The 12,693-nt window shown below is 35.4% G+C and overlaps 1 protein-coding gene across 3 annotated transcripts in view; it reads right to left on the bottom strand.

The window, feature by feature from the left end:
* The window catches only part of LOC145668650 (uncharacterized), a 95,419-nt gene that overhangs the window by 24,220 nt on the left and 58,506 nt on the right, over positions 1 to 12,693 (bottom strand). For 2 of the 3 annotated variants that reach the window (XM_081736707.1, XM_081736709.1), the window contains one exon: positions 5,710 to 5,776. In XM_081736707.1, the coding sequence (XP_081592833.1) occupies positions 5,710 to 5,720 (11 nt within the window). In that variant the 5' untranslated portion in view covers positions 5,721 to 5,776. Of the gene's footprint in view, positions 1 to 5,709; positions 5,777 to 9,407; positions 9,511 to 12,693 lie in introns of those variants that run through there. The other variant, XM_081736708.1, reaches the window with a different exon arrangement.

Raw genomic sequence — 12,693 nt, 5'->3', positions numbered from 1 at the left:
TAAAACCATCTACGCCAACGATACATAGCGACACGAATCCAATTGACACATCCAATCGTCCATGAGCTGTTAGACTAAGTTCCAGTTGTATCATGCTATGCCTACCCACCCTTGGATCACCTCTTAGCTATATACGAACTCACCGAAGCCATAGACCAATATAATCCAGACCGCCGTATCTACCACCAAAATCCACATATATATTGCGTATAACCTCCGCACATGTATTCAAGAAGCAATTTATCACAATAGGCAACTCTGACACATTATCATCAACTTGATTTTGTCATTAGTTCCTTACTTCAATCCATATTATTATATAGCCTGAAACCATTCTCCATGTCTCATAATCCATAAAGTTGAAAATATCTCTGGCCACAGAGGTGTTGCCTTCTACGACCATTGGATGGGAATAAAACTCTTGTTTAATATATATATATGAACGCTTTTACAAAGCGGGCCATCTGTCAGAAAGTGTATAAATTTTGGTGCGCTCAAAGCAACAAGGCTCCCACAGAGTAAGAAATTTCGGCTGAAATCTACAGTGATACTGTTTACAAAAAAATAAGTAAATAAAAAAATAAAATAAATAAATAATTTTAAGCATTAGAATACAATTTCTACCGCTTCTTTCCAAAAATTTGAATGTGAACGACAGAAATATTAGACAACTTGCTCTTGAGCTTCCTTGGTTATATGGTTAGCATACGCGCTTTCAGTGTGGGAGACCCAGCTTCGATTCCCTCTGGGAGCCCATGTTAAGTTGTAGGTCCACGTATAATTTCCCCCCAGTGCTGAAAGAAACCCAGATCCAACCAAGCAACTACGTATTTTTAAATAAATACACAGCAGAACCACAAGGAACAGCACAATGTAATTTATTGAGATCCAATTTTCTATTATAATTCGCATCTTTTAAAATTTCCCTGTTTACCATGAGGTTTCTCATAAATGTCTTAAAGACAGAGGCGTTCATCGTACAATTTGCTGATCGCAACGCAACGTAAACAAAAAAAAAAAAGAGCAATTATAACTGTCATGCTTATTAACGCAAATTAAGATGCAATTGTTACATTACGTTGACGAAAACTACTGAGTAAGGCCCAGAGAGACAACGAAGGATTTTTTTAAGAGCTGAGATTTGTAAGCACTTTTATTCTCATCCATGCTATATGAGGGCACGGTGGCTCAGTGGTAGAGCGCTTATTTCTGATTGGTGTCAGAAAGTGTATAAATTTTGTTGTAGTGGAAAGAACAAGGATCCCACGGATAAAGAAATTTCGGCTGTTTCGGTTCTACTGTTTGTTAACTGATCCTCGAACGTGACTGACTGCTACGTAATTGTCAATCGGAAGCTATGTGTCCACACACTATCAATCAGCACTAGCTTCACACTAGTGCTCTCAAACGGGTCGGATCGGGTCAGCTCGAGTCGGGTTACGGGTCGGGTTGTCGGGTCGGGTCAGCTCGCGTCGGGTTATTCGACTCGGGTTGTCGGGTCGGGACTGGTCAGTCGGGTTGGGTTATCGAGTCGGGTCAGTCGGGTCAGTTCGCTTTGGTCAACTGAGTTTAGGTTGAGCTTAAACTCGGCTGGAGTCGAAAGCTGCTGTTCTTCACTAGCTGCCTAATTAAAAATAGCAAATTTTCAATTGATTTTATAGAAGCCATAAATCTATTTTGAACATTTGCAGCTAGTGTTTTTATGGTAAATGCTTGCTTTTGTACTTGTGTGTACTTTAATTTTTAAATGTGGAAGATCGATTTTACCAATCGACTGTAATATTAATATCTACGCCAATATGGAGTCTGGATTTAGAACAAAACTAGAAGTTGTTTAAGCAAGGCCAAAAGAAAGATTGGATATGGACGACCAACCCCAAGCAGGGCCGCGGTAGCTTAGTGGTAGAGAATTCATCTCTGGTGCATGGTGTCCATGGTTCGATCCCAGCTTGTGCTAAGTAGGCTTTGTGGTGGAGAAACGCCGTGTAGTGGGTTTTCTCAGGGTTCTCCTGTTTCCTCCCACTTTTTTCATTCCACCATTTCATTCATTTCTCACGGTCACCATATCCCTTAGCCTCGGTGCAGAATCGAGGGACCTTAAACTGAATATTTCATTTTATTTCACCAAGCCCAAGAACATCGATACAAGAATTAGATAAAGATTGGATATGCAAGACGAAGTGCATAGTAATCTTGCTCTTGGCCTTGTTTTGGTGATCACCAAGTAGCGATGAGCATATTTTCTTGCTTTCCGTATAGTATGAAAGACCATAATCAAAATCACACTTGGTCTTCATTTGTACCGATGAGGCGAGCATTCTTGGCTCTTGTATAGCATGAAAGACAACCAAGACTACGAAATGCAGGACCAAGACTTGACTGTGCAAGACAAAGAATAAGACGCAGTATTGATGACCAAGACCCAGGGTGCGAATGTTTGAATGTCATTTGTTGGGCTGAAAGTGATGAAATAAAATTAGTACTTTATAATTAATTATCATACTGTATTTTTAAATTTTATATTACAAAATTCATATTATATATCTTCTTACTTGCAACTATATATACTGTAAAATACGTTTTAATTACCGAGAAAGAAAAATCAAAGTGGCGCGGGTCCCGGAATCATAAGAACCTACTTTGAAATGAAAGTTGAAGGGTTAGAAAAAATCACAGGTGTTCTCCTGTTTCCTCAACCCTTATCATTGTAGTTAAACGATTTCCTTTTGTCTCCGCCAAGAGACTCTTGCTACTGCCTTCCGAGAAGATCCCCTGCCGTCCGAGCAGGTGAGAACACTGACTGACCTTGAATAAAAATTTCGTCACATAGAACTAAAGCAAGAAAAAAATAAATTTCTCCCACGTCGGACATTGGTATGAGTTATAAAAAGAAATAACCAAACCTCAAAAGTGCCAAATATTCATTAAGATGCATATACAAATCCCCCGCTTGATCTAGCTAGTGGTTAACGTGTAAGACTTTGGTACACGTGGTCCGGGTTTAATTCCCAATGGGAGTGCATTTTGGCGTTCACCCAGTGTCGTGACCATAGTGCTCTCAAACAGGTCGAGTCGGGTTAACTCGGGTCGGGTCAATCGGATCGGATCACGTGTCGGGTCACTCGGGTCATCGGGTCGGGTGAGTCAATTAGGGTCACGGGTCGGGTCGGGTCGGTCTTCAACCCGACCCGTTGAGAGTACTACTTCACACACTAGCTATCAACTGTACGCGCGCATGAATACAATACTTTCCTTTTGATTGTGAGTGGGCCAGTGCTTACGTCACTGCAAACTTAGATTGGCAAAGAGATTAGGAATATTGTGTATAAACCCTGTTAGTGAGCCTTGAAGTGAAGAAATTTTTTCTTGTTTTTCAAGCAGAAAATATTTTCATTATATCATTGATAATTATATGTAGGCTTAATGACAACTAAACTGTTCCTATTGAAAACAAAATATTTGCATTATAAATACCGTAACTTAGTATCTCTTTAGTCAGATTAACCGTAATTAGTATTAAAATTAAGTGTGTGGTGCTGGGAGCAGATTTTGGACCTTTTAGAAAAGTACTGTGGATAAAAAAAGCTTTGAAAATTTTGCATTATTTTAATCTAATATGAATAAAATAAAGAATTTGTTTGTCTTTCTTCCTGTGTATCTGTGTGCGGCCTGGGGACCAGACGAGTGGACTGAAAGTTACTAAATTTTGGACACGGGCACCTTGGCCTAGGCCCCAGACCAAGACGAAGCTTTATTTTTTAATTCGAACCATGGGGTCTTAGGGGGCGTTTACCGGGACATGTAAAAGTAGTAGAAAATGAGCGATATTTTCTTCCTTTCGTTGTTTAGTTTGGTTACATAAATATTTTATCTGGCCCAAGCGAAGAATAGGTATTTCAGCTAGTATTATATAAATATCTATGCTACCAGTGTTGTCAGCATATTTTATTGTTCTATAGAGTATTAGATGGCATCTGAGAAAAAGGTAAAACACTTAAGGGGACAGACTACTAAATATTTTTCAAAAGCTAACCATTTTACTTTTGCAAGTTTTTCGTAAGTGAAAAGAGATAATGAAATGTAGCTTACCTCAGTGATAGATAATGTTATTCTACATCCGAAAATACGAATCAGAAGAATGTTCAGTGTTGCCATCCATAGAAATTACAGTGTGACCAGAATTTCAATTACCCAAAAATTTAGGTTATGGCAGCGACTAGAAAAATGAACTCAACGGCAATTGATCACTTATCATGCTGTCTGTGTTCCTTGTTAATTACTTTTTAAATAATATTTGTATTTCTTTTATAATAAAGAGTACAAAATAAATAAATTTTAATTATCAGTAGAATTAAAGTACAAATATTATTTAAAAAGTAATTAACAAGAAACACAGACAGCATGATAAGTGATCAATTGCCGTTGAGTTCATTTTTCTAGTCGCTGACCATAACCTAGGTTTTTGGGTAATTCAAATTCTGGTCACACTGTAATTTCTATGGATGGCTACACTGAAAATTCTTCCGATTCCTATTTTTGGGTCTATTATTTGTGGTAAGTTACATTTCATTATCTCTTTTCACTTACGAAAAACTGGCATAGAAAAATTGTTAGCTTTTGAAAACTATTTAGTAGTCTGCCCTCTTAAGTACACGATTTTGGGTCAGTCTTTTTTAACGCAAATACTCGTGAGAGTGATATACCTACAACTAATAGTGACACATGTAATCCTAACAATAATACAATAATTGTAAAGTAATCCTAATTATTCACCTAAACTGGAACAAAATATTTATATCACCGAATGATATATAAGAATTACAAAAGAAAGGCGTATACAATGTATTTCGCCAAGAAATTTATTAAATGTTCTTTTTTTTTAAAAATTTATCATGTTGAGAAATCTATTACCTTAATATTGACTCAAGTTAACAAATCTTCAAACATTTACGTACCATAATTATTAGGGCAACCCAAAGCATAAAAAAGCATAACAGCAATTCACACATATGGTTGGTACCTTAATCATGCTTGTGGTTGTTTAAGGGTCCAGAAGAAACTAATTTTAAAAGCATAATAAAGCATAATTTTAGAAAATAAAACATAAAGCATAATTTAAAATATAGGGTCTATAGTACAATTCTTGGAAAATTGTGTTTAACTGCAAGTTTAACATACTGTATCAATATTTAAAAAAAAAAAAAAAACAATATTTACAATGCAAAATCATTAAGAACGTAACAATGCAACAATGAAAAGCTTATTTTTATTTCGGTGTAATCCTTGATGTGGAGAAAAGAAAAAAGGAAAACAAGAAGAATATTTTTCGGCCAACAATGAATAGTACACAAGAATTTCACACTGTACTGTTATGTGTACCTCTTGAACTTGAATTTTTTCTGTACTTTTTGGTGGCATCTTTTACTTTTCCTTTCTGTATATATATATATGCACCTCTAAAAGTTCATTAAATATGAAAGAAACTGGTTGCATAAAATATTAATAAATAGATCAAGATATTTAGAATATTTAATGTATAGTAAATAGTATACATTATACACGATTCATGTAAAACAATGATTGAAATTAAAAACAAAGCATAATAAAGCATAATTTGGAAAGCAATAAAGCATAATTAAACAAAAAATATAGCATAATGTGGGTTGCTCTAATAATTATTTAGTTAAATATTTAGAGCAATTAACTTACCCCCCGGGCATCTTGACCTGCTTTCTCCAAAATTGATTGATATAGCAACAAGGAGTTTATTTTCTTCCTGAAATTAAAAAGAAAAAGAAAGAAAGATAGTTTTACATATGAGATGATGTTATTATATTTACTGTTAGGCATGAAAATAGTAAACTATATTTCTTGTTCTAAAAATTTTGAATTTACGAGAATAATATTTATTCGATATGTCCACTGATGGCAAAACTTTTCGATGTTACCATTAGGACCATACTATCACTTGTAAGATAAAAAGAAATTTTGATAAACACATTGCACTTACAATAACACGGAACAGTTGGGTGTGGCTGTATTGTACGGATCGCTGTAGAGTAATTTTAATATCGTTTGAACTAGAACTGTTAAAATTAGTCGACTAATAGTGATTCGTATTATCATTTTCAATATCCGAACAATTTCTTGAACCAGGGGTGAAAAGGTAGGGGAACGGATGACGTCATGCTGTCCTCCGTGACTATATTTACCCAGTGTAATTTTTAGGAAGTGGAGGGACGCTATATATATTTTATGGAAGGGAGAAAGTCGTCATCCAGCGTTCCAACTCACTTTTGTCCCTGGTTTCAACAATTATACGTTATTCGAGGAAATTGTTTACATAATTATTCGTAATTCGAAATAATTGTTCACTAATAACGAATACTGTTCATATATCGAAATAACGAACATTCGAAGAATCCATTATTCGAGTAATGACTTATTCAAATTTTAACTGCACTACCTGAATCTCAATATATGAATTATTTTATTTCATCATCACTAGCGTGACGAATCCCTATCTCTATATTCTCGGCCACACGTGTTTGAGATGGATAACATCATATCCATGAGTTTCCTCGTGGTTCTTCCTTTTTTTTCGGTATTTACATTTCACAAATTCTTAGACTTCCAAACTATGGTTTGCTTAAGCGTGGCATGTCTTATAGAACGGTAATGGCCGTCCGCAGGCCCGTATCCAGGGGAGTCTAGGGGGACGCCCCCTTAAATTTTTGCTGCCCCCCTAAAAGTTTCACGGTAGGCTTGCAAATGAACTATAATATGGTAATGAACTATAATATGGTGTATCGGGCTCCCCTAACTTCTACCGCACCCCCCCCCCTAAATTTTTGGGCTGGGTACCGGCCTGGCCGTCCGTCCGTCTATATGTCGACATATATCAGAGCAAAAACGCTAAGATATATATTTGCAATCGATTCAGTATTGCAAGAATATATTGCATTTATTCCGTTAATCCTCGGTTCAAATCGAAAGTGGTTCAATTTAACAATTTTCAGTTTTAACGTTTTTCATAAAATGAAGACGGTAGCAGATAGTGAGAAGCGGTTTCTTGCAAACGATCCCAAGTCTCAATACAACGTATCGTGACTATTTGCAACACTCTATCAAGATCGAAGGTGGTTCAAATTTATTATTACTTCTAATTTCAGTACTGGTTTCTATGGAGGAAAAACGTTAGATATCAGGAACATTTCTTTTGCAATCGATTCAGAGTCCCAAGAATATGTTTTATTTCCTCCATTAATCCTTTATTCAAAGCGGAAGCAGAATAGTAGTTCAAATTAACTATTTTCGGTTTCAACGTTTATCGCCATAGAACGGAAACGGTAAGAGGTGGTGAGAAGTGATTCTTTTACAATCGATTTGCCCTCTCAAGATAACATATCACTACCAGCTATAATAATCTACTAAAACCAGACGTGATTGAAATTTATTACTACTTCCGATTTCAATACTGATTTTCATAGAGCAAAAACGAAAAAAAAATCGAGAAGCGTTGTTTATGCAATCTATTCCAGGTACCGTGAATAGATTCCTTCTCCTCTGTTAAGAGTCCATTCAAACCTAAAATGTCAGACATAAACTGTTTTCGGTTTTAACGTTAATCTCCATAGAACAAAAATGTTAACAGGTAGCGTGTTGTTATTTGCAATTTATTCAGCGTCTCAAGAGAACATACGCCACCACCTACAACAGTCTACGACCGTGCAATAGTGTACCAAAATCAGAAGTGGTTGAATCTTATTAGTACTTCTGGTTTCAATACTTATTGTCATAGAGCAAAAGCGGTACGATATACCGAAATCGATTTTTAACACAAAGTAACCATCCCGAGAATGAGTTTTATCTCTGCTTCTATCCATGTGTTCAAACTGAAAGTACTGGAAATTTACAATTTCCGCTTACAACAATGTTCGCATAATGGATAACACGGAAATAGACAGCGACAAGGCATTTTTTGATATGGATTCAGCACTGCAAGATGTTTTACCTATGATTTCATTTCTCTATTGCAGAGAGAAATGAATTTCTCTATTGTTAATACAATTCAACACTTAGAAAATTCGATTCAATTGAAAGCTCATTCGTTGTTCAGTGTACAACTTCAAAATATCATTGACAAGTCGGAGTAAGAAAACAACATTTGAAGGCATTTGATATTTTGCTGCTTGACATGATCCAAATTTCAACATAGTAAGGCATTAAGCATATAGTTTCTGGAGACAAACAACTGATTTTATTTCTTAAAGATAAGTTATGTGTATTGCAAAGATTTTCAACAAGTAATTTAGTCTATTGGAAGGTATTGCTGTGGTGACTAATAGGCTTTAAGCCTAAGCTTATTTACTGACACATTGCACAAGTACACACAATTCAAAACAAACAATCTTCTATATTATTTTCAACAAGCTACAATAAGCTAATTTTAAAACTTATAACTACCTGCGAATTGTTATTAATTGTTTACACTGGAAGCGAGTTTTCATCAATCTTTTTCACAGAAAAATAAGAAAAAGAAGGTCATAGATATATATTCCCTTTCACATATTTATTACTGCCATGCGGAATACTTAACTCAGTGACAAAACGGACATACTATAAGGAATAAATATTTTAGTTTTACAATCCACGGTCGTTCTATGAGAATTACAAAACTTATGCATAGCGTTATCTGAAAGTCTAATATGCTAAAATAAAGTTTGAGAAAAATAAAACTAATTTAAGTAAATTAGAGCAATAAACGATTGAATAGAATTTGAGTGCAATGTTCCGTTCAGCAGCATGGCTATATGAAACGTAGACTTACAGCTTAACGTGGGATTCGAATCACATGAGTTCTCGGTGCAAAATCTAGCATCCCACGCCGAAAGCGCATACTCCATTTACATTGTCACGGAGGAGCTCATTAAAGAGTTGAGAAAGACAAGAAACATAGATCATGGGGTTTTCGGAGAACCCTGCTCGGTAAACAACGTCGACGACCTAGGCTTGGTATGTTAATGGCTAGCTTTATGCTTATAGAGTGTTTGTTATTTATTAAATTCCTAACAATTGTATTTGAGACAAAAATTGATCTTCAATTTTCATTTTCTTTTTGCACATAAAATATAAATTTCTTATTTTTAATATCTTGTTCGTTTTATGGCTACAAAGAAATACTTTTCCGAACTAAAAAAATCCATACAAAGGCATTTTACCCTCTTCTTATCCGACCACAGCCATTCAGTGATATGACTCTGTATATTTTTAAACTGTGCATAAAATCGATTAAATTCACAACGCCAACCTTTGATACAATAGAAAATTTAGTGTGTAGTAGTTTGCAATATAATTTTGGTACATTTGTGAATTGTATTTGTAAATGTACTAATGGTAACACTTACCGATTTCCGAGTAATATCTACTTTGATGAAGGCAAAAAAGAACACAATTATTTTTACTTGTCACTATTGCAAAATTGAACAAAACGCCTACACTAAATTTATCACCAGTTTTATAGTTTAAAGCATATAGAATATTACTGATTGTAACGTCATATAAATATTGAAGTATTCACTGTAAACACTTTCCAGGTTACGAAATACGGTTTTCTTGATATCAATACTTCTCATGGTAATGATAAGATAGATATATTATCAAGATGAATTTATTGCATTCATAATATTTCAAATGTACAAGCATACCGAGAAAATATCCTTTATCAGGAAGGTATTAAGGAGAAAGTATATTATCATCAATAAATACTGTAGCTTAATGCTATTTAAAATGGGCAGGAAAAAATTCGATTTTATAAAGGGGAAAAGTATAGGCCTATTAACCCTTTCCGCACGGGAGTAGAAATTCTCAGATTATTTTCATAAAACCGGTTTTTCCATACTACATGAAACATGTATAGAACATTTTTATGAAAAATTTGCATGGGTCCATCGTAGGTTCTAAGAAAATGGACCCGCATAATTGTGTGTGTTAGGTTTTAATTGCGCCAGTATTAATCAAAATAATAGATCCGCACAAGTGTGCGAGTTAGGTTGCATTTGTGGTATCATTCAAAGTAGTGTAGACCCAAAATTTGTGCTCGTTAGTTGTTAGCAAATTGATATGCATTACACCAAATAATTTGTTTATTAAAATACTAAAAAGAAAGTACATTTTTGCTTCTGGGCTATTATATTAGAACTACTATAAGTACCTCAAATGCTACAATGAAATATTTTTATACAGTTTTATTTTTCGTTAGTAATTTTAACATTTGATTAGTTTTACGTGAGTGGAAAGCTTTGAAGCAGTTCTTTTCTTTCGACAAACACGAGTACCACATTTTTCATATTGGGTCTTTGTTCTGCTGTTACATCCTTCCAGTTTACACATTCTTGGTAATTTGATGTCACCTACTGTTGGCAAATGATCATATCCGTCGTAACGCTTATCTGCTACATGTCTGTTGGATGGCATGTAGCATTTTCTTTAAAAAAAAAAAAAATCTCCTCTGCGGAGAACAATCTGCCTTAGCGTTTGTACAGGATTCGTGCACAACTCTTTTCGAATCCACATCACATTTATCTATTTCTAGGTCACATTCTTGATCAGAGCCGGATTAAGGAGGGGCTTAGGGTGGATATAGCTCCGGGTCTTCAGGTGGACAGGGGCTTCCATTCTGATCAAAATCTCAACTGACTATCTAAAAACGAATCATAAAGATACAATCATCGTCATAAAATATGACCAAAATATGAAACATATTCCCATAACTTTCGCACTATACTTTCACAGAAATGTGTCAGGTGAAGTCAGCAGGGCCACATATTTTTTCTAGCCCCGGGCCTCCAAATGTTTTAATCCAGCCCTGTTCTTGATCTATGTCTTAAATATTTACAGGCAGGATTTATCATCGTCCTCGGTGGACAAGTTGCTGGTATCTGATTCATCTAATAATTTTATAACGTCAATATAAAACAGTCCTACGAAAGAACGAGTTTACTGTGCAATTTAATAGTATGTCAAATGCTAGTATTTTTTAATTGCCACAAAAGGAACTCATAGAGTACTCAATAGAATAAAGTGAAATATTATCTGATCAAATTATCTTCAATTAAATATGTACAAAGTAAACTACGAGGGGGGACCCAAAAGAAACCGGATTGAAAGAGCGCTGCCGTTCCTAGGCGTAGTAGAGAATTTTCCTGCTAGGTGGGTCTAGTAGAGACCTTCCCAGATCAGTTTGCCAAGCGGCGTCTGCATAGGAGATTAACGTTTGATTGTATTATTGTTTTTCTCAACTGTTCTCGTTTGACGCCTGCGAAATCGTTATGGCAGATTCAAAGGAACAAGGGTGTGTTTGTTTGCTACTTGGAAAATCGGAAACGAAAACTTACCAAATGCTTCAACAGGCTCTCAAGAAGGATACTATGAACCCCCACACAATTTTTGAGTGGTTTGGGCGCTTTAACTGCAGTGAGGTGTGTGTTGAAGCTCATGCACGTTCTGGGTGCTCTTCATCATTTCGAAACGACGAAAACATCGAACAAATCTGCTCCAAAATCAGCGAGGATCGTCGTTTCATGATCGCTGATATTTCAAAACAGGCAGGAGTGAGTTGGAGCTCGTGCCAGCTTGAGGTTTTGCAAATTAGACATGTTGCCGCTAAGTTTGTTTCTCGACTGCTCACACAGGATCAAATCATTCGTCTGAATTTGAGCCAGGACTTAAAAAATCAGATTGAAAGTGATCCAAACTTTTTGACCAACATGATGACATTTTCCGAGAATTAAACAAAATCTAAAAGGAAAATGTTTTGATGGTGTAGAGGCTGTAAAAAGAACTTCACAGAGCGCATTGAACGTCATGAAAGTTCCAGAGTTCCAGATGTGCTTCAAACAGTGGGAAAGAAGATGGGAGAAATGAATCGCATTTAATGGAGAGTACTTTGAAGGAGACTGAAAAAAAATGTAAAAAAATGTAATAAATTATTTGTTTAGAACGAAAGTCCGGTTTCTTTTGGGTTCTCCCTCGTAATATGGGAATTATGTGAAGTGCTTTACTATTGTAGTACGTTCCATACGTGGCCCGTGGTAGCCACTAATTGTGGAGCGACATAAAAAATTTAGTGCAAAATATTCTCAAGCCACAACTTTGCACATAAAAATTGATTTGATATCGGGGCAGGAAAATTTTGAAGAGGGTAACTTCTCTTTGCAGGAAGGGTGTACATAACATTAAAACATTATTCTAAAATTACAGTAAATTTAAGTATTTTTTATCATACTATATTTGATGAAAAGACTCAAGAAGAATCTAGTGCTTCTGTCGATCATATTACTCGTATTTACAAGACGAGAAATAAAGCCTAATCCGCACGATCGTGCTAGTTGTATTTTTCTTCTAAATTACATACAATAGAACAAACGATTTTACTACATTGTTAACATATTAAAATTCTTTAGACATGTAAGTCTCAAAATACACTGGCATCAAATATTGAAACAACAAAGAAGTTAAAAAATAAAAATATTTACTTTTATGAGCCATGCCGCCTTCTGTTCAGCTCAATAAAACTCTTCAAAGTCCACATGGTTTGCTAAATTGCAACGAAGAAACAAATTAAATTCGTAATACGGAACTCCCTCAATCGATCGAAGCCGTAATGAGCGTGAAAAATGTAAAATTCTCGCT

The sequence above is a fragment of the Thermobia domestica genome, chromosome 13, assembly GCF_964235325.1.
Source record: "Thermobia domestica chromosome 13, izTheDome1.hap1.1, whole genome shotgun sequence".
Lineage (NCBI taxonomy): Eukaryota > Metazoa > Arthropoda > Insecta > Zygentoma > Lepismatidae > Thermobia > Thermobia domestica.
Note: the sequence above shows the minus strand (reverse complement) of the source record. Positions and strands in the feature narration are given on the sequence as shown.